Source organism: Triticum aestivum, chromosome 5B (genome assembly GCF_018294505.1).
Source record: "Triticum aestivum cultivar Chinese Spring chromosome 5B, IWGSC CS RefSeq v2.1, whole genome shotgun sequence".
NCBI lineage: Eukaryota > Viridiplantae > Streptophyta > Magnoliopsida > Poales > Poaceae > Triticum > Triticum aestivum.
In genome coordinates, this window is record NC_057807.1 from 84,817,529 (window position 1) to 84,842,023 (window position 24,495).

The window sequence follows — 24,495 nt, forward strand, 5'->3', positions numbered from 1 at the left end:
ACAATAAGGAGGCGCCATCGTATTCAAAATGAATCACGAGGGAGCCCCCCGTCCGGCAGACCCGGGCGACTTCGCCCCAGCCTCGGGTCATGAAGACTTTGCCCGGGGCAACGACTTCAACCTCTGCCTCGGTCGCCGGAGCGCCACAGTCGGCGTGCTGCAGCCAAAATTCGAGAGGCCCCCTCGGCACATCTCGGTGGCAAAGAACGAAGGGAAGCGGATCCAAGTGCTTGGAGGCATCGCCACGTACAGCATGGGCTCGCGAGAGGAGTCCGCGGCGTGGACTCTAGGAGCGACAGCGTGCGCCTCCATAGCTCATCGACCTCGCCTGCGGCGCGGGCGGCGTTGCTCGCCATCCCTTTCTCCGGAGCCCCCGGTTTGGGCATACATGGGTAGCGGGAACCCAAGAGGCGACCGCTCGCACCAAGGCCTCGTCATCTCCGGCCTCGCAATCTCGTCACGGCGGCATGGGACCGGCCGTTTCTTCAGCGGGAGCGGATCAGGTCCCTCTCGGGGAGCCTTCCCTTTCTCTTCGGCCAAGAACCTGCGGATCGGTGCCATCGATGTCAAGGATGGAGATGGAGGAAGGGAGAAGAAGCATGCGGAGCAAGGAGAGATGGACAACGGGGGCTCTCGCCCCTCCTTATTTATAGTCCCAAGGAGGCCAACCGTCGACCTCCACGATCGCAGGTAATGATGACTCTTTTTGCATGTAGCAGGGACTCATCAAATCGGGCAGTTGCCGAGGCAGCGTGTGGAAGAGGAGACGCCCACGTCCAATCAGTCGCCACGCGTCAATCAAGGCTGCAGGCTACGGGGGCCCGCGGCGCTCCGTACTTGCCCTTTGGCTTCGCTACGACAATCAAGGCCAGGCGGGTGCCAGGCGGGCGCCTGCCCGCGCAGTATCCTCGTTTCCTCTTTGGTGCAAAGGAGACAAGTGCAGGCGTGGAGTACCGAGGCATCAAGCAAAGGTTTCCATATCAGTGCAACAAGACTAAGACCAGCAGGACAACAGGACGGAGGTCACCGTGGATCCCAAGACGACGTCATCACCAGCACCTTTGGCAGGCGAAGACCACCTTTAGTCAGGATAGCTTGTACTAGCTGCCCCCTTTCAAAATGGCCGTTGTTGGATCCCTTCCCGCTCAATATTTGGGAAGACCAGAGCCTCTATAAATAGGGCTAGCCACCACAGTAGAAGGCATCTCATCGGGACACGTCTCATCCAGAGACAAAGGGAATCCTTCCCAAGCAGAACACCACGCCATCACAAGAACACCTCTCCTCGCGAGGTTGTTCTTTCCTTATACTGTTCATCATCAGCCCAAGATGCAATCCACCACACCACACACTGGATTAGGGTATTACACCACAACGGTGGCCTGAACCAGTATAAACCTTGTGTCTCTTGTGTTGTGAGTTCATCGGTCTAGCTTAGGGACCACAGCGAGGCTGAGGGCGAGATTCAGTAGGGAGAGATCTTTGTGCGCACCCCAAAGTTCGAACCTTAAGGGTTTTGCCGGAACCCGATATCCGACTTAAGTAGAATGCCATTTTCCTCGTCACAAACATGGCAAATGTCCCTTTTTTGATCATGCATCGTACCGATGCTCGCGTACTGCTCTAATAGTGGCAGCAACAGCCCTGCGAAAATGAGTTGATTGTACTCTGCTACATCCCAAGGGGGCGCTTCCGGCCTTTGAGAAAACCAAGGATCGGTGCCGTCTTCATGATTCATTTTTCCACTTTTTCTCCCACTGTGTTTTCAATCACTGCATGAACAAGAACGCATGAACATTCGAAAATGCATTCTTTTTGTTTGCACATACAAGAAAACACGACAATCTTATCACATTTCTTGCATAGACAACCAATACATCATGACAAGTAGGACATGCACATTCATTATCTTTTTTCTAAAATCTGGATGCCAACTATCATTTTGAACCGATGGCAACAGCCAAGATAATATGATGGCAAGTAACAACATAACATGATGGCAGCTAACGGCAAAGATAGGTGGCAATTAATTTTCTCCCTCCCTATGCACCACCCAAATTCCTCCTTTCTTCCCCTAGTTTTAGTGAATCCTACACATCCTTCTGGAGCAACTACTCGCAACAACCCAACCCAGAAGCTTAGTACGAATCTAGGATAGAATATGGCAGATCTGGCGTATGTTGGTGGGCAAAGGGGAATACACACAAATTCGTGATGTGTTTGCCATGACAGTGTGGATCTAGTCGCCATCTTCGTGGGCAATATGGAATTTCAATTTTCAGGACAGAAGAAGGACGAGAAATAGGAGGAGATCGGAGATCGACCTGTTAGCTCGTCGTCGCGGGGCGGGGTGGGGGGTGTGGGAGGCGCTAGACATGTGGTCTGATTGCCATGGCAACTAGAGAAGGAAGACAATGAAGATAGGGGATCGAGAGGTAGGAGACGACGGCGGCAGGTCGCACTGGGGTTCCAAGGCAGGCCGGGACGACGGGCGCGTTAGGTCGTGCGGGCAGTGCGGTCGATCGTCCGGACGTGTGGGCGATTGTGCCACACATCGAACGTGTGGGCTGTGGCTGCATGCGTCCGGACGCCGTCGTGCGGGCGGGTTTGTCTCCGTGCCGCACAAGGCGTGCGGCACAACCCCCTAGATGCCACACGTGTGTCAGTTATCGTCGTCAAAAAAATCAGCCGAACGGGATAAACATTTCTCTCTCTAAAAAAAAGCTGAACAGGATATAACAGAAATAAGCGCCGAGTACATCGCGCATGAGCCCGGCCCGCTACGCTTTTTTTTTCACCCTTCCTCTATTAAAACCTAAAACCACCGGCCGCCAACGCCACTTCCAATCACCGCCACCCACCACCGCCGCCTCCCACCCGCTCCTCCGCCTGAACCCTAGCCATGGCGTGGCGCGGCGCTGCGTCCCGCACCGTTCTTGCCGCGGTCCGCCGCCCGGCACCCTCCGCCGCGGTCGGCGGCCTCCGCGCCCCTCCTCCCTTCGCGGCCCCGCGCCGCCGGATCCCTTCCCCCTTCCCCCCCTCCCACTCCACCTCCCCGCTCGGGGCCGCACGGTAAGTCAACCTCGTGCACAATTAGGCATTCACACTGCGCTGAGATGGCGATCTGATGTCCTCATGATGTTGTTCTGTGCGCGCGCGCGTGTGTGTGTGCAGGCCCCTGGCGGCCATGATGGGGTCGCCGCTGACGGCGGCGGTTGTGCTAGGGCGGATGACGGCGCACCCGTCGGCCAGCGCCCGGGCCTGCTGCGAGCTCTCCCAGGGTACCCTCCTTTTCCGCCGTACTTGTCAGGATCGCTAATCTAATCTAAGTTAGTGTCGTGATCTCATTTTCAAGATTTTAATCTATTTAGGTAGATGGTGAATTGTGTACTTTGTTCCTAGTGTCGACTTCTGCGTTAGTTTTTGTGATGAGTTGCCTAGCACTATGTTGAAGGTGGTCATTTATCTGGGTCATAGATCCGACTTGTTTTCTATCTGGAAATGGATGTTGCAGTGAGCCCAAGTTAATTGGTTCTGTAACTCTAGTAGGAATATAAAATGATCAATACCTGAAACAGCATGAACAAAAACTGGTGCATTTTCTGTATAATGGGCTAATGTTGCAATGGTGAAAATCGAAGCAATATAAGGGGGTTATATGCAATGCATGCTTTTTTTTCTACTTCTGTAAGTAATTGGCACCAAAATTGATTTTAAGGAGATTAAAATTGGGATTTGATAGGAAATGGGGATGATGGTTGATGTTGGAGGCTGGCCAGCATGACGGGGACTTTATCTCCTAGAATGATGTAGGTCCCCTCCTCTTCCCAGTTCTGTATTTCTTTTGCGACTAGTAATTTAACAAACTGCAAGATAGTAATTGCATTGAAAAAGTAAAAAAGCAAGAACAGTGTTGGCTTTGTAGAACCGTATTACACTATGTGTCTCAAATGTTCAAAATGTCTCTCTGTTTTAGCCTATTTATCTCTTCCCAGTTAGCCCTTTGTTGCTATACCCTTCTCTTCCTAATGCTAAAAGCACACATGCTTCACTGTTAGTTAGTTTTTACAAATTTGAATAGCTACATTGTGCACTTCAATATTGAAACTTCAATTGATGGAGGATATGTATGGTTGGGCTTTCTTAGGGAATGGAAAAGATGGGTGATGCGGGAGAGGCAAGGGTAGAGCATAGCTAAGGTGCTGATTTTGAACATGCACTCTTTTGGTGATATTGTTTTTTAATCATCATAATTTGAATGAAAGCTTGATGAGGTCTCATGGTATGGGTAGTCATACAATTAATGTGGTCTAGTTAATTCTCATAATCACATATTTTAGGAATTAAAATTTGACACATTGAACACATTACAGATCGTATAGTACTCCCAGTCTTTGCAAGAAATGAACTATGTAACACATTGAACACATTACAGATCATACAGTACTTCCAGTCTTTGCTAGAAATCAACTATGTAACCAAAGACCCTGTGTATGTGATGTGTGCTGATTACCCAGCTGGACCCTTTTTCTACTGGAAATGTCTAGAATTGAATTATGTAGGCTGAAATAATGTTAAATCTGTGAATTCCATAGCAGCAGGGCAGTAGCATACATTTTCCATATTAACTGCTCTTTGTAGGGTTTGGTACCTTTCTTACAAATTTTGCCGTTGAAATTTTCATTGCATTTAGCAAATTATTCAAGCTTGCTGACCATATAGTGTTATTATTTTTGCAGGTACTTGAATTTGCCATGTTGATTCACCATCCTTTTTAAAGAGGATACAAATCTTGGATTCGTCTTTTGGAAAGCTATTCTGGGGCCGTCCTTTTAATTCTTGAGTTATTAGAGGAATGTCTCCAACAAAATAGCTTCTCTCCAAATTACTAGCCTAGACTGAAAATAATCTTCCTGTCATATGACATGGTTTATGTCATGGATTTAGCTTCTACTTTTGTAGCGAAATATCCTTGTGTTGCCTGCTAAGAGGATTTGGTGGCACATTTTATATGATTTCTTAGATTGAAAGGTATCTCTGTTCCACGGGCAACAACTGTGGTCACACTGTCATTTTAGTTTCGAGTATAGCAATGATGCTTGACATGTGTGTCTGATTTCCAATCCTTTCTGTCTTCTGAAATGCTATGTATGTGATCTAATTTATGTCGAAATTGCTGGTTGATGGTGTCATGTATGGAGGTGGGCGCCATCCAACCTGAGGCCCAGGTTTTGCCGCAGCTAGGAGATACTACAATATCTCCTATAATCAAGTTATCATGTTATTTTCTTATAGCAAGTTAATCACACAAAGTAGGTAGGATTACTGCTGTAAAAAAAGTTGTTCGGACTAAGTTGTTAGCTACAGATTCGGTTCGTTAGTGGGTTGTTTCTCAAGTTTTAGCTGGCTATGAAGACCCAGTTTGTTAGTGGTTTGTGTCCCAATTGTTAACGCGAACATAAAGATTGAGTTTTGTTAGTGGTGTGTTCCCCAAGTGATTCCGTTTGTTGGTGAGTATTTCTCAAGTGCCAGCCGGCCACAAAATTCAGTTTGTTAGTGGCTTGTTTCCCAAGTGTTAGCCAGCCATAATGGTTAAGTTAGTGCTTTGTTAATTTCAGTTTGTCAGTGGCTTGTTTACCAAGTGTTAGCCAGTCATAATGGTTCAGTTAGTGCTTTGTTTCCAAGTATTAGCCGGCTATGAAGATTCAGCAGTGGTTTGTTTCTCATGTGCTAGGAGGCTATAATTCAGTTAATTAGTGTGGTGTATCCAAATAAAAGCCTGGTCGCGTTGATGAATAAGGCAAGGCACACAAGAGATCAGTCTGTTTGCTCATCCTCTGCTCACTCCTCGTCCTTGTTACCCTGGCCGGCGCCAGCCCAAGCCACGACCAACCCGTCCTCCAATATGGTGAACCGGAGGTCAGGGAACATACACATTGCTCATACCTGGTTACACTAGAACCATGCCACACTATGAAGTTAGCTTTAGGTTACAAAGTGGTGCTCTTGCATCATACAGCTATATGGCACCGAAGCTACTTCCATACTAGTTCAGTTCTCCCCGACACATTTACACATACTGAACCTCAGCCACAGAGGAGGATGCAGGAACTCAGCCCAGTAGAACAAACTTGCCATCTGCCTTGCGAAGGACGTGAACGGTCATCGTCGCCTTCCTCGCGCCTTTCATCAGCTCGAAGACGCAGACGTAGCCCTCGCGCAGCCTATTGTCACGAACAAACTTGCTCCAGCGCCGGCAGTTGAAGCCTCGGGTGACGCTCCCGTGGTAGTACTTCAGATACCATTTCTCTTTTCTGTTGGGCCTGAGAAGCAGCATCTCATGTGATCTACCCTCGAGATGATCAGCTGCAAATTTGCTGGGGACGATCTGCAGGCAGAGCATTATCAGGTTCAGTATTGGTTAGATACCACAGTTCAGCAGCACCATGGAATTGGACTAGTAGTCTTGCTACTTAAGGGATCAAGGCATCTACTACTCTTTGGATGGTTTTAACTGCAATTCTTGCATATATCAGTAAGAAAATCACTGTATATTTTAGGTACCTTTCATAGATTATATATCCAGGAACCTAGGAAACAGAAAGACATTATCTATAAAGATGAACTACAATGAAAGTTTTGCCTTAAATCCCAATCTAACAGAGAGAAGTTATATGATGTTTCCCCATACAAAGCAAACATTTTGTTCTGGGTTCCATTATCAGTGATAATGGAACAACCATCCAGCGGTTTTCAGCAAAAACAAAACAAAAGCAGAAGTTCTATGTATGTACTTTTCATCCTATAGCAGAAAAAATAAACTAACCAGGAAGTTGTTCGTGCGGCGAATATGAGTCTTCTGCAGGACAGCCACATTACACAGGGTTGCCTAATTGAATTGATGCCAGCCCGAATATTTCCTCTCGTTCATCTTCAGTCAGGCAATTCGCAAACCTTGAGTAGTAGTAGTAGTCGGATTCAGTGTGGTGGTCATCACTTTCCTCTTCTTCCTCCACCGCCTCGTTCTTAAGAAAATAGTTGTTGTTCTTTGGAGATTCAGTCTCTTTCCCTGTGGAAAATGCGCATTATGTTCACCAAAGTATTTATGTCAAAATGATCAAGTACAACGCAGTCACTCTTGATTATATGGTTTCAGGCTTTTGATTAGCTAACAGCGTCAATGCCACACAAGAGCAAGCTGTGAGGAGATGCTGCAAACTTGTATTGACTTTGCTTACTTGGTTTCTTTGAAGTAGAGGCCTTGTGAGGACGCCCAACCGGCTCCGACAGCGGCATGCTAGCTTCTTCCGAATCGCTCAACATGCAATGTTCTTCACCTTGTTGACCCACAATGTTGGTGAACTGTTTGTGCATACTGGTACCCTTTTTATTGGCAAAGAAACATGAAACCTTCTCGCAGCCGCTAGGGTCAAATATGAGTACATCAAAGGAGCCATTGCCACTGCATTTGAAGAGCAGGAGGTCGTTCTCCTGCAGTTCGTGAGCCTTGGCAAATTCCTCCCATCCTGGCATGAAGAACAGCTCATCAGCAATCTTTTCGCCACCAACGCGCCATTCCTCGCCGCTTGGTGCTTTGAGGGTGAATCCTCCAGTGGAGATCTTCCCGATGAAATTGTTGGCAATCTTCTCTGGTATGCTCTGAGATGAACACAGTAAACAGGCATCTCATATAATTAGTTTGCCTCAGTGGATAATAATGCAGCAAAAACTCCATTTGGATGGCAGGAGAGGAAACTAACTAATGCAACAAACCAATCGATGACTGTCATCCAGAAAGGGAAAAAATGTTCTTGAAAAAAAAGTACTACTAGTATATATCCATAGTGGATACTCCACTTATACTTACAATCCGCTGCTGAAAATCTCCTGTCATGAGCTTGAAGAAGCTGATCTTGCTCACATCCTCCATGTGCTCCCAGTAGTAGTGCTCCTGCCACTCCCTGCACCTCCCACACCTTCCCTTCTCATCCACCATCATCTCACCTGCCACCACTATTGCAGAGATGCATGAAGCTTCGTCAGTTGCCAAAGCCCCAAATCTGCATGAAGCTTCGTCAGTTGCCAAGGCCCCAAATCCATGGATGCGATGCAATGAAACCAGAGTATGTGTGTACATGCAGGATGCAGCTGACCTGAGGAAGGAGGAGAAGAGGAGATGAGTTCTTGGCTTCTCCGATGAGGTTGGTAACTCTTCTCCTTGATGTTAACGAGAAGAGGCTGCTCGCTATGATGAGGGTGGGAGCAGTGGTTACTAGTGGGTAAAATTTGACAGGTGTTACCACCAGGAGAGGTAAACTGGCAGACCTTGACACTGACAAGTAGGGTCAGGGTTGGACACGTGTTAGTTAGGAACTAAAATTGATGCTCGGTGGAGAGAACAGTGATGCGCAAAAAAAAAAGGGTAAGGAACTGAACTGAGTGAACAGACCAAGATGTGTGAGCAGGCAGGCGGGTTCGGACCAATATTTTAGCGACTAGAGATAATAAGTTGCAAAGAAGTAAACATGAAACAATTCACACCACCTCTAAGAAACAATCCATGCACTAATTCACTGCACAGCTCACAGCTTCTAGTAGCCACATTTCTTCAGTGAACTGCCCAAAAGCCGGTACCCCATCCGCGGACTGGTCTGGACGTTCGTTTCTTCGCAAATCGCAAGTAAGTAGAAAGGGAAGCTTTGCGGGTATCTGGATTGCTGCCAGTACGCGTTTGAAACCCTCTCCCGTGCCTTTTTCGCACGAAGCAGTTTTCTTTTTAAAGGAGGATGACCCCCACCTCTGCCGTATATTCATGCCGGTCAGCGCCGTATTCAGACCAGCCAGAGCAGAATCAACCTTTCATTGGAGTCAGCATTCAAGCGGCGCCCTGCCCGTGCCACGTCCCATGTACGCGCCTTCTCTCTGCATTCAAAGTCACTTGTTCGTTCGCCTCTCTTTATTGAACATTTGCAGTTACCGAGAAACCCACTCCAACGCCAACATGTGAACGCCACCCGTCCGTCCGCCTATAGGCCGGCATTACACACCCCGCCGCTTGGCCTGGCCGACGCCCGCTACTTATACGTGGCCAGGCCCGGCAACAGCCGCATCACACGTCCCTCTCCTCTAAGGACTACACTCATCATGCTCTCGGGCTCCAAACCCCTGTGGGACAGCCTCTCCGGCCGCTCTATGTCCGCCGCCACGTTTCAATCGCCGGCTGCTTAGGAGCTACCCTTATCTAACAATCAAGTAGCCATGCCATCATGCCGACGGATCAGGAGCTACCCTTATCTAACGCCGGAGCGTCGGCTGCAACTCCTTAAGCAGATCTGGGCAAGGTGCGAATCCTGGATTGTCGCGGTGCTACCACTGAACACGGTGGATCTGGAAGAGGAGTTCGAGGAGGAGGAGGGGACGCAGGAGGAAGGACGCAGAGAGGGACGCGGGAGACTCCAGTCAGAGGTGGAGGCGGAGGCCAACCGCTGTATCCTTCAGGCGAAGCAGGAAGTGGACGTCGATGAGATGCTTGCCTATATGGATGAGAAGGAGGAGCCGGAGCCCTCCTACGCGTCCGTCTACTCGGCGCCCAGCATGGAGATCGTGGACATCTCCGACGACGACGGAGCCTAGTTTAGGCTAGTGTGATTTGCGTAGCATGTAGATTTTTTTCATGCTTTCTATGGATCTAAGGGATGAAATATGAGGTACTCGAATGCATAGCAGAAAATATGAGGTGTGACGGTTCACTATCCGTGGACACGACCGTGCGGGCGTTTGAGGGGCCGGATTTGGTGTCCACGGCTGTAGATGCTCTGATATGGTGAACCGGGCACTGGAGGTCAGTGAACATTCACAATGCTCACACCTGGTTCCATTGGAACCATATACACCAAGAAGTTAGCTTTAGGTGACAAACTGGTGCACTTGCATCATATGGCTGCATACTAAGTTCAGTTCCCCGTGACACATTTACACACACTGAACCTCAGGCACATAAGAGGATGCAGGAACTTAGCCCAGTAGGACAAACTTGTCATCCACCTTCCGAAGGACGTGGACAGTCATCGTCGCCTTCGTCGCGCCTTTCATCAGCTCGAAGACGCAGACGTAGCCCTCGCGCAGCATATTATCACGAACAAACTTGTTCCAGCGCCGGCTGTTGAAGCCTCGGGTGACCCTGTTGTGGTAGTACTTCAGACACCATTTCTCTTTCCTGTTTGGCCTGAGAAGCAGCATCTCATATGATCTCCCCTCAAGATGATCAGCTGCAAACTTGCTGGAGATGATCTGCGAATTACGGGAGATGATCATTAACCGAATTGCGGTAGTAGTTCAGAAGCAGCATGGAATTGGACTAGCTGTTGAAAATTGAAATGGTCTTAACTGTTGTCATTCTTGTAGTATACTCTTGTAGTACATCACTTCAGAAAACCACTATATGTTTAGGTACCTTTTTTTTAGATTATATATTCAGGTACCTAGGAAACAGAAACATGAAGTACAGAAAGCTTTTCCTGAAAGGCCAATCTATAACATAGAGAAGTTCTATGTTTTTTCCCCATACATAGTGGAACCAAGTATCCAGCAGTTTTCAGCAAAAACAAAACAAAAGCGGAAGTTCTATGTATGTGCTCTTTTCAACCTAATAGCTGAACAGTAGACTAACCAGTAGGTTGTTCACAGGGCGAACATGAGCCTTCTGCAGGACAACCACATATACAGGGTTGCCAGACTGAATTGATACTTGCCCGAATATTTCCTCTCGTTCATCTTCTGTCAGGCAATTGGCAATCCTTGAGTAGTAGTAGTTGTTGGATTGAGTGTGGTCGTCATCACTTTCCTCTTCTTGTTCCACCTCGTTCTTAAGATAATAGTTGCTGCTGTTTGGAGATTCATTCTCTTTCCCTGTGGAAAATACGCATTATGTCAAAATGATGAAGTACAACACAGTCTTTCTTGATTATATGTGGTTTCAGGCTTATGCATTAGCTGACCACATCAATGGTACAAAAGTGCAAGTTGCGAGGACGCGCTGCAAATAGTTTGCGTAAAAACAATATAAATTCATATATTTGGCTACCCAACTTCAAATTGACTACACAAGATTGCAGTTGTGGCACCCGGCACCGCCACTGGCTGCAAACTTGTACTCCCTGCTACACTTATTTTGGGACAGAGGGAGTATTAGTTTTACTTACTTGGTTTCTTTGAAGTGGGGGCCTTGTGAGTAGACCGAACCAGCTGTGATAGTGGCATGCTAGTATCGTCAGAATCACTCAAAATGCAGTGCTTTTCACCGTGTTGAGATACAATGTTATCGAACTGTTTGTGCATACTGGTACCCTTTTTATTGGCAAAGAAACATGAAACCTTCTCGCAACTGCTCGCGTCGAAGATGAGTACATCAAAGGAGCCATTGCCACTGCATTTGAAGAACAAGAGGTCATTCTCCTGCAGTTCGCGAGCCTTGGCAAATTCCTCCCATCCTGGCATTAAGAACAGCTCATCGGCAATCTTTTCGACACCAACGCGCCATTCCTCGCCGCTTGGTGCTTTGAGGGTGAATCCTCCATCAGCGATCTTCCGGATGAAACTGTTGGATATCCTCTCCGGTATGCTCTAAGATGAACTCAGTAAACAGGCATCTCATACAATTAGTTTGCCTCAGTGGATGATAATGCAACAAAAGTAACTACTAATACCAATCGATGACTGCCATCCATGAAGGGAAAAAATGTTCTTGAAAAAAAGGTACTTACAATGCGCTGCTGAAAATCTCCTGTCATGAGCTTGAAGAAGCTGATCTTGCTCACATCCTCCATGTGCTCCCAGTAGTAGTGCTCCTGCCACTCCCTGCACCTCATACACCATCCCTTCTCATCCACCATCATCTCACCTGTCAGTTGCCAAAGCCCCAAATCTGCATGAAGTTTCGTCAGTTGCCAAGGCCCCAAATCCATGGATGCAATTCAAGGAAACCAGAGTATGTGTGTACCTGCAGGCTGCAGCTGGCCTGAGGAGGGAGGAGAAGAGATGAGTTCTTGGCTTCTCCGATGAGGTTGCTGTAACTTTTCTCCTTGATGTTAACGAGAAGAGGCTGCTGCTTCGATGAGGGTGGGAGCGTGGGAGGGGTGGTTGCTAGTGAGTGAAGTTTGACAGGTGTTACCACCGGGAGAGGGTAAATTGGCAGACCTTGACACTGACATGTGGGGTCAGGGTGGGACACGCGTTGGTATGGCGAGCTCAAGCTGGTGCTCGGTGGAGACAGCACTTCACAGCAGTGACGTGCAAATAAAAATGGGAAGGAACTGAACTGAGTGGCGGACCAAGATGTGTGAACAGGCAGGCGGGCTCGGACCAACATTTTAGCGACTAGAGATAATAAGTTGCATCGAAGTAAACACGAAACAATTCGCACTACCTCTTAAGAAAAACAACCCATGTACTCATTCAGTACACAGCTAACAGCTTCTAGTAGCCACATTGCTTCAGTGAACTGCCTAAGGGCATCTTCAACGCCGACCCTCAAACCGAATGCATACGTCTGAACCGCGCAGTCCGGACCTCGGAAGCCATTTAAGACTTGTCTATATCGGTTCGTCAAGCGGTTCGGACTACATTTTTCTTGCAACTGGAACCAAATGTGGGGGCTTTGTGAGAGTCTGGACATGAGACATGTCCGACTCTTACCCCCATGGCCCACACAGGAAGTCGGAGCACGCACTTTTGTAGCATCCCGTATTGTTTCCGCGTCAAAATCCCCCACCCTCTTCTTCCATCTCGCCGATCTCCACCTAATTCCCGCCTTTTCTCCCACTTTCTTCTTCGATGTTGCCGCCGAAGCATGGAACCGGACGAGGACCAGCCGGAGATGGAGGTGGTGGAGGTGCAGGAGGATCCGAGCATCACCCACGCCCGGAAGATCAATTCGGCGTCGCGGCAAAATCGCGGTGCCAAAGCGAAGGCCGCAAAGGAGGCAATGCTCATGAAGCGGAAGGTCGGCGGAGGGTGTGCTGATGGCACCCGTGGCGGTGGGCGTGCTGGTTGCGGACGTGGTAGAGGTCGCAGCCAGGGTCGCGGAGGCCTGATGGTGTCGCCCACTGTAGGATCAAAAGTATGTCTAGAGGGGGGGTGATTAGACTACTTGACCAAATAAAAACTTGCCTTTTCCCAATTTTACTTCTTGGCAGATTTTAGCAACTTAGCACAAGTCAAGCAATCAACCTACACATGCAATTCTAAGAGTATAGTAGCGGAATGTAAAACAATTGCATATGAAGGTAAAGGGGAGGAGTTTGAGAAGGCAAACGCAATTGGAGACACGGATGTTTTTGTCATGGTTTCGATAGGTGGTGCTATCGTACATCCACGTTGATGAAGACTTCAACCCACGAAGGGTAACGGCTGCGCGAGTCCACGAAGGGCTCCACCCACGAAGGGTCCATGAAGAAGCAACCTTGTCTATCCCACCATGGCTGTCGCCCACGAAGGACTTGCCTCACTAGGGTAGATCTTCACGAAGTAGGCGATCTCCTTGCCCTTACAAACTCCTTGGTTCAACTCCACAATCTTGTCGGAGGCTCCCAAGTGACACCTAGCCAATCTAGGAGACACCACTCTCCAAGAAGTAACAAATGGTGTGTTGATGATGAACTCCTTGCTCTTGTGCTTCAAATGATAGTCTCCCCAACACTGAACTCTCTCTCACAGGATTTGGATTTGGTGGAAAGAATATTTGAGTGGAAAACAACTTGGGGAAGGTTAGAGATCAAGATTCATATGGTAGGAATGGAATATCTTGACCTCAACACAAGTGTAGGTGGTTCTCTCTCAGAAAATGTATGTTGAAAGTGTAGGCATGTTTTGATGGCTCTCTTCACGAATGAAGAGTGGGTGGAGGGGTATATATAGCCTCCACACAAAATTTAACTGTTATACACAACTTACCAATCTCGATGGGACCGAATCATGAAAATTGGTCGAACCGATTTAGCAAATAATGTGACCGTTAGGATTTTCGGTGGGACCGACATGTCAACTCGGTGGGATCGATATGGTTAAGGCTAGGGCATAACGTAATCTCGGTGAGACCGATTACACAAACTCGGTGGGACCGATTTTGGTAATAAGCTAATCAGAGAGTTGGTCAGGCAAACTCGGTGGGCTCATCTCGGCTAGACTGAAACATTACGAAAGGGAAACAGAGAGTTTGCATTGCAATCTCGGTGGGACCGATCGCTCATCTCGATTGGACCGAAACATTACGAAGGGAAACAAAGAGATTACAATCCCATCTCGGTGAGACCGAGATCCCTATCGGTGATATTGATTTGATTAGGGTTTGTGGCAGTGGCTATGACATCTGAACTCAGTGGCGCTGGATAGAAAGAATCGGTGGGGCCGAGTTAGACTTTTGGTTTGGGTCATATGTGGATGTGAGAAAGTAGTTGAGGGCTTTGGAGCTTATCACTAAGCATTTTGAGTAAGAACCTCATTAAGCAACAGCTCATCCTTCCTTGATAGTATTGGCTTTTCCTATAGACTCAATATGATCTTGGATCACTAAAATAGAAAATGTAGAGTCTTGTGCTTTGAGCTTGAGCCAATCCTTTTGTCCTTAGCATCTTGAGGGATCCACTTTTCTCATCCATGCCATGTCAATCATTGAGCATTCCTGAAATATTTATCTTAAAATAGCATTAGCTCAATGAGCTATATGTTGTTAGGAATTACCAAAACCACCCAGGGATAGTTGCACTTTCAATCTCCCCCTTTTTGGTAATTGATGACAACATATAGATCAAAGCTTCGACAAATGATAATAAGATTGAAAAACATTGACGATTTGAGAAGTATGTGAAAAGCAAGAGCTCCCCCTAAATTTGTGCATTATTTAAAATTTGCTTTGGTCTGCAAATGCACAATGAGTTAGGATCATGGGTTACTCTTCCATGTCACATACATCTTGGTGGAGCGCTCAAAATGATAATAATTAAACATATGCACTCATCACCAAGCAAAGTGAATGATCATATGAGGATATAAGAGATAATATCATCCAACAAGCATAAAGTAGCATAGCATATGATCAAACACATGATCATCCAAGTATCTCACAAAAGGCATAATGTATCAAGCAGACACACAAAAACAAAGTTCAACCACCAAAAACAAGAGAGATCAAAAGCAACACTCTCTCGAAGCCTATGATCTATACATTTTTCTCCCCCTTTGGCAACAAGTTACCAAAAAGTTCACAAAAATGCATAGTGCTAAACGACTCTCAGGCTTGGTCTTCATGAGGTGGTGTAGAGATGACACCAAGGATGAAAGCATCAGTTGATGTAGCTGGAGCTGGTGGAGTGGCTGCTGGAGCTGGTGGCACTGAAGCTGTAGCTGGTATAGATGATGCAGCTCTGGTGTCTGGAACAGGCACTGCAGCAGATCTCTGTCCTCTGGGCACTCTAGCAAATGCATCTGTAGTAGACTTGCCCTTCTTCTCCTCCACATCCTCATGAAGTTGCTCAACTGCACTTTGGATTTTTGTGACCTTCACATCAAGTGTTTAAATTTTTTGCTCTATGATTCTCTCCAAGCTTTCCTAGTTTTGAGTCAGGGTGGCCAAGCCCTTCTCAATCCTCAAGGTGGAGGCAATCAAGTAGCCAAGCTGATCTTGCTTGCTCTTCAGAAACACTTGAGATGCCTCTTCAGCAGTTGGCATCTTAGCAGCTTTCTCAGCCCTTGCTTTCTTCCTCTTTTCATGAGCTTGCACAGATGATGGTTCTTCCTCATTCATCTCAACAGTGTTATCTTCAAATTCAGGGTATAGGGGTAGATGCCCCTTATCCAAAAGATATGTGCCTGTGCCCATCTTTGAGTTGGTGAGATCCTGAATGTGTGGAGCATACCCACAACTCCTCTTCTGATCAGCAACAGTCCTTTTGATTGTTTCCATAATCAGACTCATGACTTTGAACTTTTGAGGTATATCAAACAAGTGCAGCAAGTTAATAGCATGACCTCTGATCATCTTGTGATCACCTGATTTTGGCAGTAATGTGTGCCTTAGAATCCAATTGATTGTGGGCAGACCAAACAACAAGTAGTGTACAGATCCAAGCTTGTGAGTTTCCAAAGCTATATCTGGGATCTCTCTGTACATGTGAGCCATAGTGTTGTGGTCTTTCTTCTTCTTAGCATAGACATCCAAGTCATCCTCATTCTCCTCTAGGGCATGTATCAACTGAGCCCATTCTTCAACTATGGATTGGTACCTAGTACCTTCAGACATCCAGAAAATTTTCCCATCTGGGTAGAAGTGAGTTGTGGAGTAAAACTGCATGATGAGCTCATCATTCCACTTGGTGAGCTTCTGGGCAACAAAGTCATCAACTACACAAGCCTTGAAGCTTTCATATACTCCTGGGAAGTGCTCTTCATTCTCCTTGATGTATTCCCAGTCGATCCATCTCATGTCACATACAATGGGCTTCTTGTCAAGAAAAATAGTTTCATAAAAGTCATGTTGCTCCTTTGTGTGAAATCTGTAGTCAACTGCTGTCCTTCTCCTCACAGCATAAGGATCCGATTGTCTCCACAATCTCAGTCCAGCATCCTTTCTGATATGCATGTCTTCTGCAACTGGATGAGCATCATTGTGATCGGGAATCTTGGGCTTCAACTTTCTCAACACAAGAGAATCTTCATCTTCTACGGTAGCTTCAGGCACTGGGGCCTTGTTCTTCTCAGACGCAGGTATGTTTCTGGTGTTCCTCTTGGGTTTAGACTTGGGTGCTGGTGCAGCAGCCTTGTGAGCAGCTTTGGGCTTAGATGGAGCAGCCCCTGACTTGATTGCATCTCCCATTAGCTTCTGAGCTTTAGGAGCTTTTGCAGCATCCTCTTCCTCTTCTTCCATCATTGAGGGCTTCCCAACTACTCTGGCCATGGTCTTCTTGACCCTTTCTTTCCTTTTCTTCTCAGCCACAACTGGTTCTTTGGGTTCAGAACCCAAAGTTACTTGAGTAGAGGCTCTGGCCTTAGACATTGGAACTCTTCTTGCAAGAGCCTTGGTTTTCATTCCTGGCTTTGTGGAAACAGCTGTGCCATACTCCTTTTTCAGCACCTTCTTCTTAGAAGTGGCCTCATCATCAACAGCCACATAGTCCTCATCTTCAGAGTCTGAGGTTCTCTTCCTCCTTGTCCTAGTGGCTGCTTTTGGCAAATTGCTGGGTGTGCTCCTGCTACCCTCATCTGAGGTACTGGAGGGACTAGTGCCCTCACTCATCTGAACTTGCTCCTCAGACTTGTTCTGACTGTCACTCTGATTTGACATGATGCAAACTCTGACGGCAGACCCTGTGAATAGATGTAGATGAGGTAGAGTAGATGAGTATCACAAAGCACAGAGGTTTTTGCAAAAAAAATTGAGTCAAAACCTTAGTTTTAGTTTTCCACAGAAAGCATTTCAGAGCTACCGATTTGTGAACTCGGTGATACCGAAGCAGCTTTTGGAACCTAAACTAGTGAACTCGGTAAGACCGAGTCACAGTTCGGTCGCACCGAGACTGCTAGGGTTTCACAGAGGATCGATCTTGGTCACACCGATTTGCAATTCTCGGTCGGACCAAGAATCACATGTGCAATGGCCTAAGCCAAATCGGTGAGACCGATTTCTACAACTTGGTCGGTCCGAGATGAATTCGGCGGAAACCTAACCCTAAATTTTCAATCAAAGACTAATCTACGGAGTAGTCTTGCTGGATAGGAAGATTTCAAACGTGGCAAGATTCATGGCAATGCAATGTGCTAGGAATCGGAGTTAAGAATAGCACAAAGTTTCAAGGCCATACTGTCGGATATCGTGTTCCGGCTAAACCCTTAAGGTTCGAACTCTGGGGTGCGTGCGAAGATCTTCCCCCTACCGATCCACGCTCGAACGCCTCACTGCAAATCTAGACTACTCGATGAACAACACAAGGGACACGAGGTTTATACTAGTTCGGGCCACCGTTGTGGTGTAATACCCTACTCTAGTTTGTGGTGTGGTGGATTGCCTCTGGGCTGATGATGAATAGTACAAGGAGAGAATAGCCTCGTGAGGGGTGTTCTTGTGTTGGTGTTCTGCTTGGGGAGGGTTCGATCGGTTGATCATTCGATGCCCTCCTACTGTGGTGGCTAGCCCTATTTATAGAGGCCCTAGCCCTCTTCCCAAATATTGAGCGGGAAGGGAGCCAACAACGGCCATTTTGAAGGGGAACATATAGTACAAGTTATCCTGACTAAAGTTGGTCTTCGACTGCCAAAGGCACTAGCGATGACGCCGTCTTGGGCTCCACAGTGACCTCCATCCTGCCGCTCTGCTGGTCTTGGTCTTGTTGCACCGAAACGGTAACCTTTGCCTGATGCCTCGGTACTCCGCACCTGTGCTTGCCCCTTTGCACCAAAGAGGAAACAACGACACTGGACAGGCCGGCGCCCGCCTGGTGATACGTCCATTTTGCATCATGCTTTTATATCAATATTTATTGCATTATGGGCTGTTATTACACATTATATCTCAATACTTATGGCTATTCTCTCTTATTTTACAAGGTTTACCATGAAGAGGGGGAATGCCGACAGCTGGAATTCTGGCTGGAAAAGGAGCAAACATTGGAAACCTATTCTGCACCGCTCCAAAAATCCTGAAATTCCACGAAACCTATTTTTGGAATTAATAAGAATTATTAAGCGGAAGAAGTACACCAGGGGGCCCACACCCTGTCCAGGAGGGTGGGGGCGCGCCCCCTGTCTCCTGGGCCCCCTGGTGGCCCTTCAGTGTCCATCTTCTGCTATATGAGGGCTTTTACCCTGGAAAAAATCATGGGCAAGCTTATGGGACGAAACTGCGCCGCCACGAGGTGGAACCTTGGCGGAACCAATCTAGGGCTCTGGCGGAGCTGTTCTGCTGGGGACACTTCCCTCCGGGAGGGGGAAATCATCACCATCATCATCACCAACGATCCTCTCAACTGGAGGGGGTCAATATCCATCAACATCTTCACCAGCACCATCTCCTCTCAAACCCGTAGTTCATCTCTTGTATCCAATCTTGTATCAAAACAACAAATTGGTACCCATGGGTTGCTAGTAGTGTTGATTACTCCTTGTAGTTGATGCTAATTGGTTTACTTGGTGGAAGATCATATGTTCAGATCCTTAATGCATATTATTACCCCTTTGATTATGAACATAAATATGCTTTGTGAGTAGTTACGTTTGTTCCTGAGGACATGGGTGAAGTCTTGCTATTAGTAGTCATGTGAATTTGGTATTCGTTCGATATTTTGATGAGATGTGTGTTGTCTTTTCCTCTAGTGGTGTTATGTTAACGTCGACTACATGACACTTCACCATTATTTGGGCCCAGAGGAAGGCATAGGGAAGTAATAAGTAGATGATGGGTTGCTAGAGTGGCAGAAGCTTAAACCCTAGTTCATGCGTTGCTTCGTTAGGGGCTGATTTGGATCCATATGTTTAATGTTGTGGTTAGGTTTACCTTAATACTTCTTTTGTAGTTGCGGATGCTTGCAATAGGGGTTAATCATAAGTGGGATGCTTGTCCAAGTAAGGGCAGTACCCAAGCACCGGTCCACCCGCATATCAAATTATCAAAGTACCGAACGCGTCATATGAGCGTGATGAAAACTAGCTTGACGATAATTCCCATGTGTCCTCAGGAGTTCCTTTCTCATTATTAGAAATTGTCTAGGCTTATCCTTTGCTACATAAAGGATTGGGCCACCTTGCTGCACTTTATTTACTTTGTTTACTTGTTACTCGTTACTATTTATCTTTTTACAAAACTATCTATTACCTACAATTTCAGTGCTTGTAGAGAAAACCTTACTGAAAACCGCTTATCATTTCCTTCTGCTCCTCGTTGGGTTCGACACTCTTACTTATCGAAAGGACTACAATAGATCCCCTACACTTGTGGGTCATCAAGACTCTTTTCTGGCGCCATTGCCGAGGAGTGTAGCACTTTTGGTGAGTGGAACTTGGTAAGGAAACATTTATATAGTGTGCTGAAATTTTCTGTTACTTGTCACTATGGAAACTAATCCTTTGAGGGGCTTGTTCGGGGTATCTTTACCCCAACCAGAAGAGCAAAGAGTTGCTTTTCAACCTACTGAACTTTATGAAAATATTTACTTTGAGATTCCTTCGGGTATGATAGAGAAACTGCTAGCTAATCCATTTACAGGAGATGGAACATTGCATCCCGATTTACACCTTATCTTTGTGGATGAAGTTTGTGGATTATTTAAGCTTGCAGGTATTACCGTTGATGTTGTCAAAAGGAAGGTCTTCCCTTTATCTTTGAAGGGAGATGCATTGACATGGTATAGGCTATGTGATGATACGAGATCTTGGAATTATAAGCGATTGAAGTTGGAATTTCACCAGAAGTTCTACCCTATGCATCTTGTTCATCGTGATCGTAATTACATATATAATTTCTGGCCTCGCGAAGGAGAAAGCATCGCTCAAGCTTGGGGAGGCAAGTCAATGTTATATTCATGCCTCAATCATGAGCTCTCTCGGGAAATGATCATTCAAAATTTTTATGCTCGGCTTTCTCTTAATAATCGCAACCTGCTCGATACTTCCTGTGTTGGTTCTTATATGCTGAAGACTATTGATTTCAAATGGGACTTATTGGAGAGAATTAAACACAACTCTGAAGATTGGGGTTCCGACGATGGTAAGGAGTCAGGTATGACACTTAAGTTCGATTGTGTTAAATATTTTATGAATACCGATGCTTTTCGTGGATTTAGCGCTAAGTATGGACTTGACTCCGAGATAGTAGCTTCATTATGTGAATCTTTTTCTACTCACGTTGATCTCCCTAAAGAGAAGTGGTTTAAATATAATCCTCCTGTTGAAGTTAAAGTAGTTACACCTATTACAGTTGAAGAAAAGACTATCACCTATAGTGATCCTATTGTTCCTACTACTTATGTTGAGAAACCCCCATTTCCTGTTAGGATAAAGGATCATGCTAAAACTTCGACTGTTGTTTGTAAGAGTAATACTAGGACTTTTACACCTCCTGAGCAAATCAATGTTGAACCTAGTATTGCTATGGTTAAAGATCTCTTGGATGATGATTTAGATGGGCATGTTATCTATTTCTGTGATGAAACTGCTAATATTGCTAGACCAGATACTAAGACACATAGACCTGTCATAGGCATGCCTGTTATTTCTGTTAATATAGGAGATCATTGTTATCATGGTTTATGTGATATGGGTGCCAGTGCTAGTGCGATACCTTATGATTTATATAAATAAATTATGCACTACATTGCACCCGTTGAATTAGAAGACATTGATGTTACTATTAACCTTGCTAATAGGGATACCATTAAACCAGTTGGGATTGTTAGAGATGTTGAAGTTTTGTGTGGGAAAGTTAAATACCCTGCTGATTTTCTTGTTCTTGCTTCCCCACAAGATGAATTATGTCCCATTATTTTTGGTAGACCCTTCTTGAATACAGCTAGTGCTAAGATTGATTGTGAAAAAGATACTGTCACCATTGGCTTAGATGGTATGTCTCATGATTTTAATTTTGCTAAGTTTCATAGACAACCTCGTGATAGAGAACCACCTAGTAAGGATGAGATTATTGGCCTTGCTTCCATTGTTGTGCCTCCTACTGATCCGTTAGAACAATATTTGCTAGACCATGAAAATGATATGTTTATGAAAGAAAGAAGGGAAATAGATGAAGTGTTCCTTAAACAGGAACCTGTGCTGAAACATAATCTTCCCGTTGAAATTCTTGGGGACCCCCCTCCACCCAAGGGTGATCCCATGTTTGAACTCAAACCTTTACCTGATAATCTTAAGTATGTTTATCTTGATGAAAAGAAAATATATCCTGTTTTATTAGTGCTAACCTTTCAGAGCAAGAAGAAGAAAGATTTTTGAAAACTCTGAAGAAGCACCGAGATGCTATTGGATACACTCTGGATGATCTTAAGGGCGTTAGTCCCATGTTATGACAACACAAAATTAAATTGGAGGACGATGCCAAACCAGTTAGAAATCCTCAACGACGACTAAATCCCAAGATGAAAGAAGTGGTAAGAAAGGAGATACTAAAGCTCCTTGAGGTAGGTATAATTTATCCCGTTGCTGATAGTGAATGGGTAAGTCCTGTCCATTGTGTTCCTAAAAAGGGAGGTATCACTGTCGTTCCTAATGATAAAGATGAATTGATACCGCAAAGAATTATTACAGGTTATAGGATGGTAATTGATTTTCGTAAATTAAATAAGGCTACTAAGAAAGATCATTACCCTTTACCGTTTATTGATCAAATGCTAGAAAGACTATCCAAACACACACATTTTTGCTTTCTAGATGGTTATTCTCGTTTCTCTCAAATACCTGTGTCAGCGGGAGATTGATACGTCCATTTTGCATCACGCTTTTATATCAATATTTATTGCATTATGGGCTGTTATTACACATTATATCTCAATACTTATGGCTATTCTCTCTTATTTTACAAGGTTTACCATGAAGAGGGGGAATGCCGGCAGCTGGAATTCTGGCTGGAAAAGGTGCAAACGTTGGAAACCTATTATGCACATCTCCAGAAGTCCTGAGACTCCACGAAACAACTTTTTGGATTTAATAAGAATTTTTGAGCGAAAGAAATAGGCCAGGGGGCCCACACCCTGTCCAGGAGACAGGGGGCGCGCCCCCTATCTCCTGGGCCCCCTGGTGGGCCTCCGGTGTCCATCTTCTGCTATATCATCACTTTTACCCTGGAAAAAATCGGGGGCAAGCTCACGGGACGAAACTCCGCCGCCACGAGGCGGAACCTTGGCGGAATCAATCTAGGGTTCTGGCAGAGCTGTTCTATCAGGGACACTTCCCTCCGGGAGGGGGAAATCATCACCAACATCTTCACCAGCGATCCTCTCATCGGGAGGGGGTCAATCTCCATCAACATCTTCACCAGCACCATCTCCTCTCAAAACCCTAGTTCATCTCTTGTATCCAATCTTGTATCAAACCACAAATTGGTACCTGTGGGTTGCTAGTAGTGTTGATTACTCTTTGTAGTTGATGCTAATTGGTTTACTTGGTGGAAGATCATATGTTCAGATCATTTATGCATATTATTACTCCTCTGATTATGAACATGAATATGCTTTGTGAGTAGTTACGTTTCTTCCTGAGGACATGGGTGAAGTCTTGCTATTAGTAGTCATGTGAATTTGGTATTCGTTCGATATTTTGATGAGATGTATCTTGTCTTTTCCTCTAGTGGTGTTATGTGAACGTCGACTACATGACACTTCACCATTACTTGGGCCTATAGGAAGGCATGGGGAAGTAATAAGTAGATGATGGGTTGCTAGAGTGACACAAGCTTGAACCCTAGTTTATGTGTTGCTTCGTTAGGGGCTGATATGGACCCATATGTTTAATGTTGTGGTTAGGTTTACCTTAATACTTCTTTTGTAGTTGCGGACGCTTGGAATAGGGGTTAATCATAAGTGGGATGCTTGTCCAAGTTAGGGCAGTACCCAAGTACCGGTCCACCCACACATCAAATTATCAAAGTACCGAACGCGAATCATATGAGCGTGATGAAAACTAGCTTGATGATAATTCCCAATGTGTCCTCGGGAGCTCCTTTCTCATTATTAGAAATTGTCCAGGCTTATCCTTTGCTACATAAAGGATTGGGACACCTTGCTGCACTTTATTTACTTTGTTTACTTGTTACTCGTTACTATTTATCTTTTTACAAAACTATCTATTACCTACAATTTCAGTGCTTGCAGAGAAAACCTTACTGAAAACCGCTTATCATTTCCTTCTGCTCCTTGTTGGGTTCGACATTCTTACTTATCTAAAGGACTACGATAGATCCCCTACACTTGTGGGTCATCAAGACTCTTTTCTGGCGCCGTTGTCGGGGAGTGTAGCGCTTTTGGTGAGTGGAACTTGGTAAGGAAACATTTATATAGTGTGCTGAAATTTTCTGTTACTTGTCACTATGGAAACTAATCCTTTGAGGGGCTTGTTCGGGGTATCTTCACCCTGACCAGAAGAGCAAAGATTTGCTCCTCAACCTACTGAACTTTATGAAAATATTTACTTTGAGATTCCTTCGGGTATGATAGAGAAACTGCTAGCTAATCCATTTGCAGGAGATGGAACATTGCATCCCGATTTACACCTTATCTTTGTGGATGAAGTTTGTGGATTATTTAAGCTTGCAGGTATTCCCGATGATGTTGTCAAAAGGAAGGTATTCCCTTTATCTTTGAAGGGATATGCATTGACATGGTATAGGCTATGTGATGATACAGGATCTTGGAATTATAAGCGATTGAAGTTGGAATTTCACCAGAAGTTCTATCCTATGCATCTTGTTCATCGTGATCGTAATTACATATATAATTTCTGGCCTCGCGA

The 24,495-nt window shown here is 45.6% G+C and overlaps 2 protein-coding genes and 1 pseudogene across 6 annotated transcripts; 1 reads left to right on the forward strand and 2 right to left on the reverse strand.

Moving 5' to 3' along the window:
- Positions 1 to 2,834: 2,834 nt before the first annotated feature.
- Positions 2,835 to 5,123, forward strand: LOC123110541 (uncharacterized). Of its 4 annotated transcripts, none has more exons than XM_044531087.1 (4): positions 2,835 to 3,072; positions 3,175 to 3,281; positions 3,743 to 3,809; positions 4,740 to 5,123. In XM_044531087.1, the coding sequence occupies exons 1-3, from the start codon at positions 2,903 to 2,905 to the stop codon at positions 3,760 to 3,762; spliced, it is 297 nt and encodes a 98-aa protein (XP_044387022.1). In that variant the 5' UTR covers positions 2,835 to 2,902; the 3' UTR covers positions 3,763 to 3,809; positions 4,740 to 5,123. The 4 variants fall into 4 exon arrangements, with proteins under 4 accessions (XP_044387022.1, XP_044387021.1, XP_044387023.1 ...); XM_044531086.1 differs by lacking the exon at positions 3,743 to 3,809 and adding an exon at positions 4,148 to 4,199; XM_044531088.1 differs by lacking the exon at positions 3,743 to 3,809.
- An 813-nt stretch (positions 5,124 to 5,936) lies between these two features.
- LOC123110539 (B3 domain-containing protein Os12g0592300-like) lies at positions 5,937 to 8,190 on the reverse strand (annotated as a pseudogene).
- A 1,715-nt stretch (positions 8,191 to 9,905) lies between these two features.
- Positions 9,906 to 12,264, reverse strand: LOC123110540 (B3 domain-containing protein Os12g0592300). 2 transcript variants are annotated; one of them, XM_044531084.1, is made up of 5 exons: positions 11,999 to 12,264; positions 11,763 to 11,899; positions 11,202 to 11,622; positions 10,670 to 10,908; positions 9,906 to 10,290 (listed from the first exon to the last, which is right to left on the reverse strand). In XM_044531084.1, exons 2-5 carry the CDS (start codon positions 11,892 to 11,894, stop codon positions 10,015 to 10,017), a joined length of 1,068 nt encoding a protein of 355 aa, XP_044387019.1. In that variant the 5' UTR covers positions 11,895 to 11,899; positions 11,999 to 12,264; the 3' UTR covers positions 9,906 to 10,014. The 2 variants fall into 2 exon arrangements, with proteins under 2 accessions (XP_044387019.1, XP_044387018.1); XM_044531083.1 differs by having other exon boundaries at positions 11,763 to 11,923; positions 11,999 to 12,258.
- Positions 12,265 to 24,495: the final 12,231 nt, after the last annotated feature.

Bases quoted from the DNA above. Each gene is read 5' to 3' on its own strand.
- LOC123110541 (XM_044531085.1), top strand. From the start codon at position 2,903: ATGGCGTGGCGCGGCGCTGCGTCCCGCACCGTTCTTGCCGCGGTCCGC. The intron at 3,073-3,174 runs GTAAGTCAACCT...GTGTGTGTGCAG, and splicing joins TCCCCGCTCGGGGCCGCACG to GCCCCTGGCGGCCATGATGG.
- LOC123110540 (XM_044531084.1), bottom strand. From the start codon at position 11,894: ATGATGGTGGATGAGAAGGGATGGTGTATGAGGTGCAGGGAGTGGCAG. The intron at 10,909-11,201 runs GTAAGTAAAACT...TATTTTCCACAG, and splicing joins CCCCACTTCAAAGAAACCAA to GGAAAGAGAATGAATCTCCA. The intron at 10,291-10,669 runs GTTAGTCTACTG...CGTAATTCGCAG, and splicing joins GCCCTGTGAACAACCTACTG to ATCATCTCCAGCAAGTTTGC.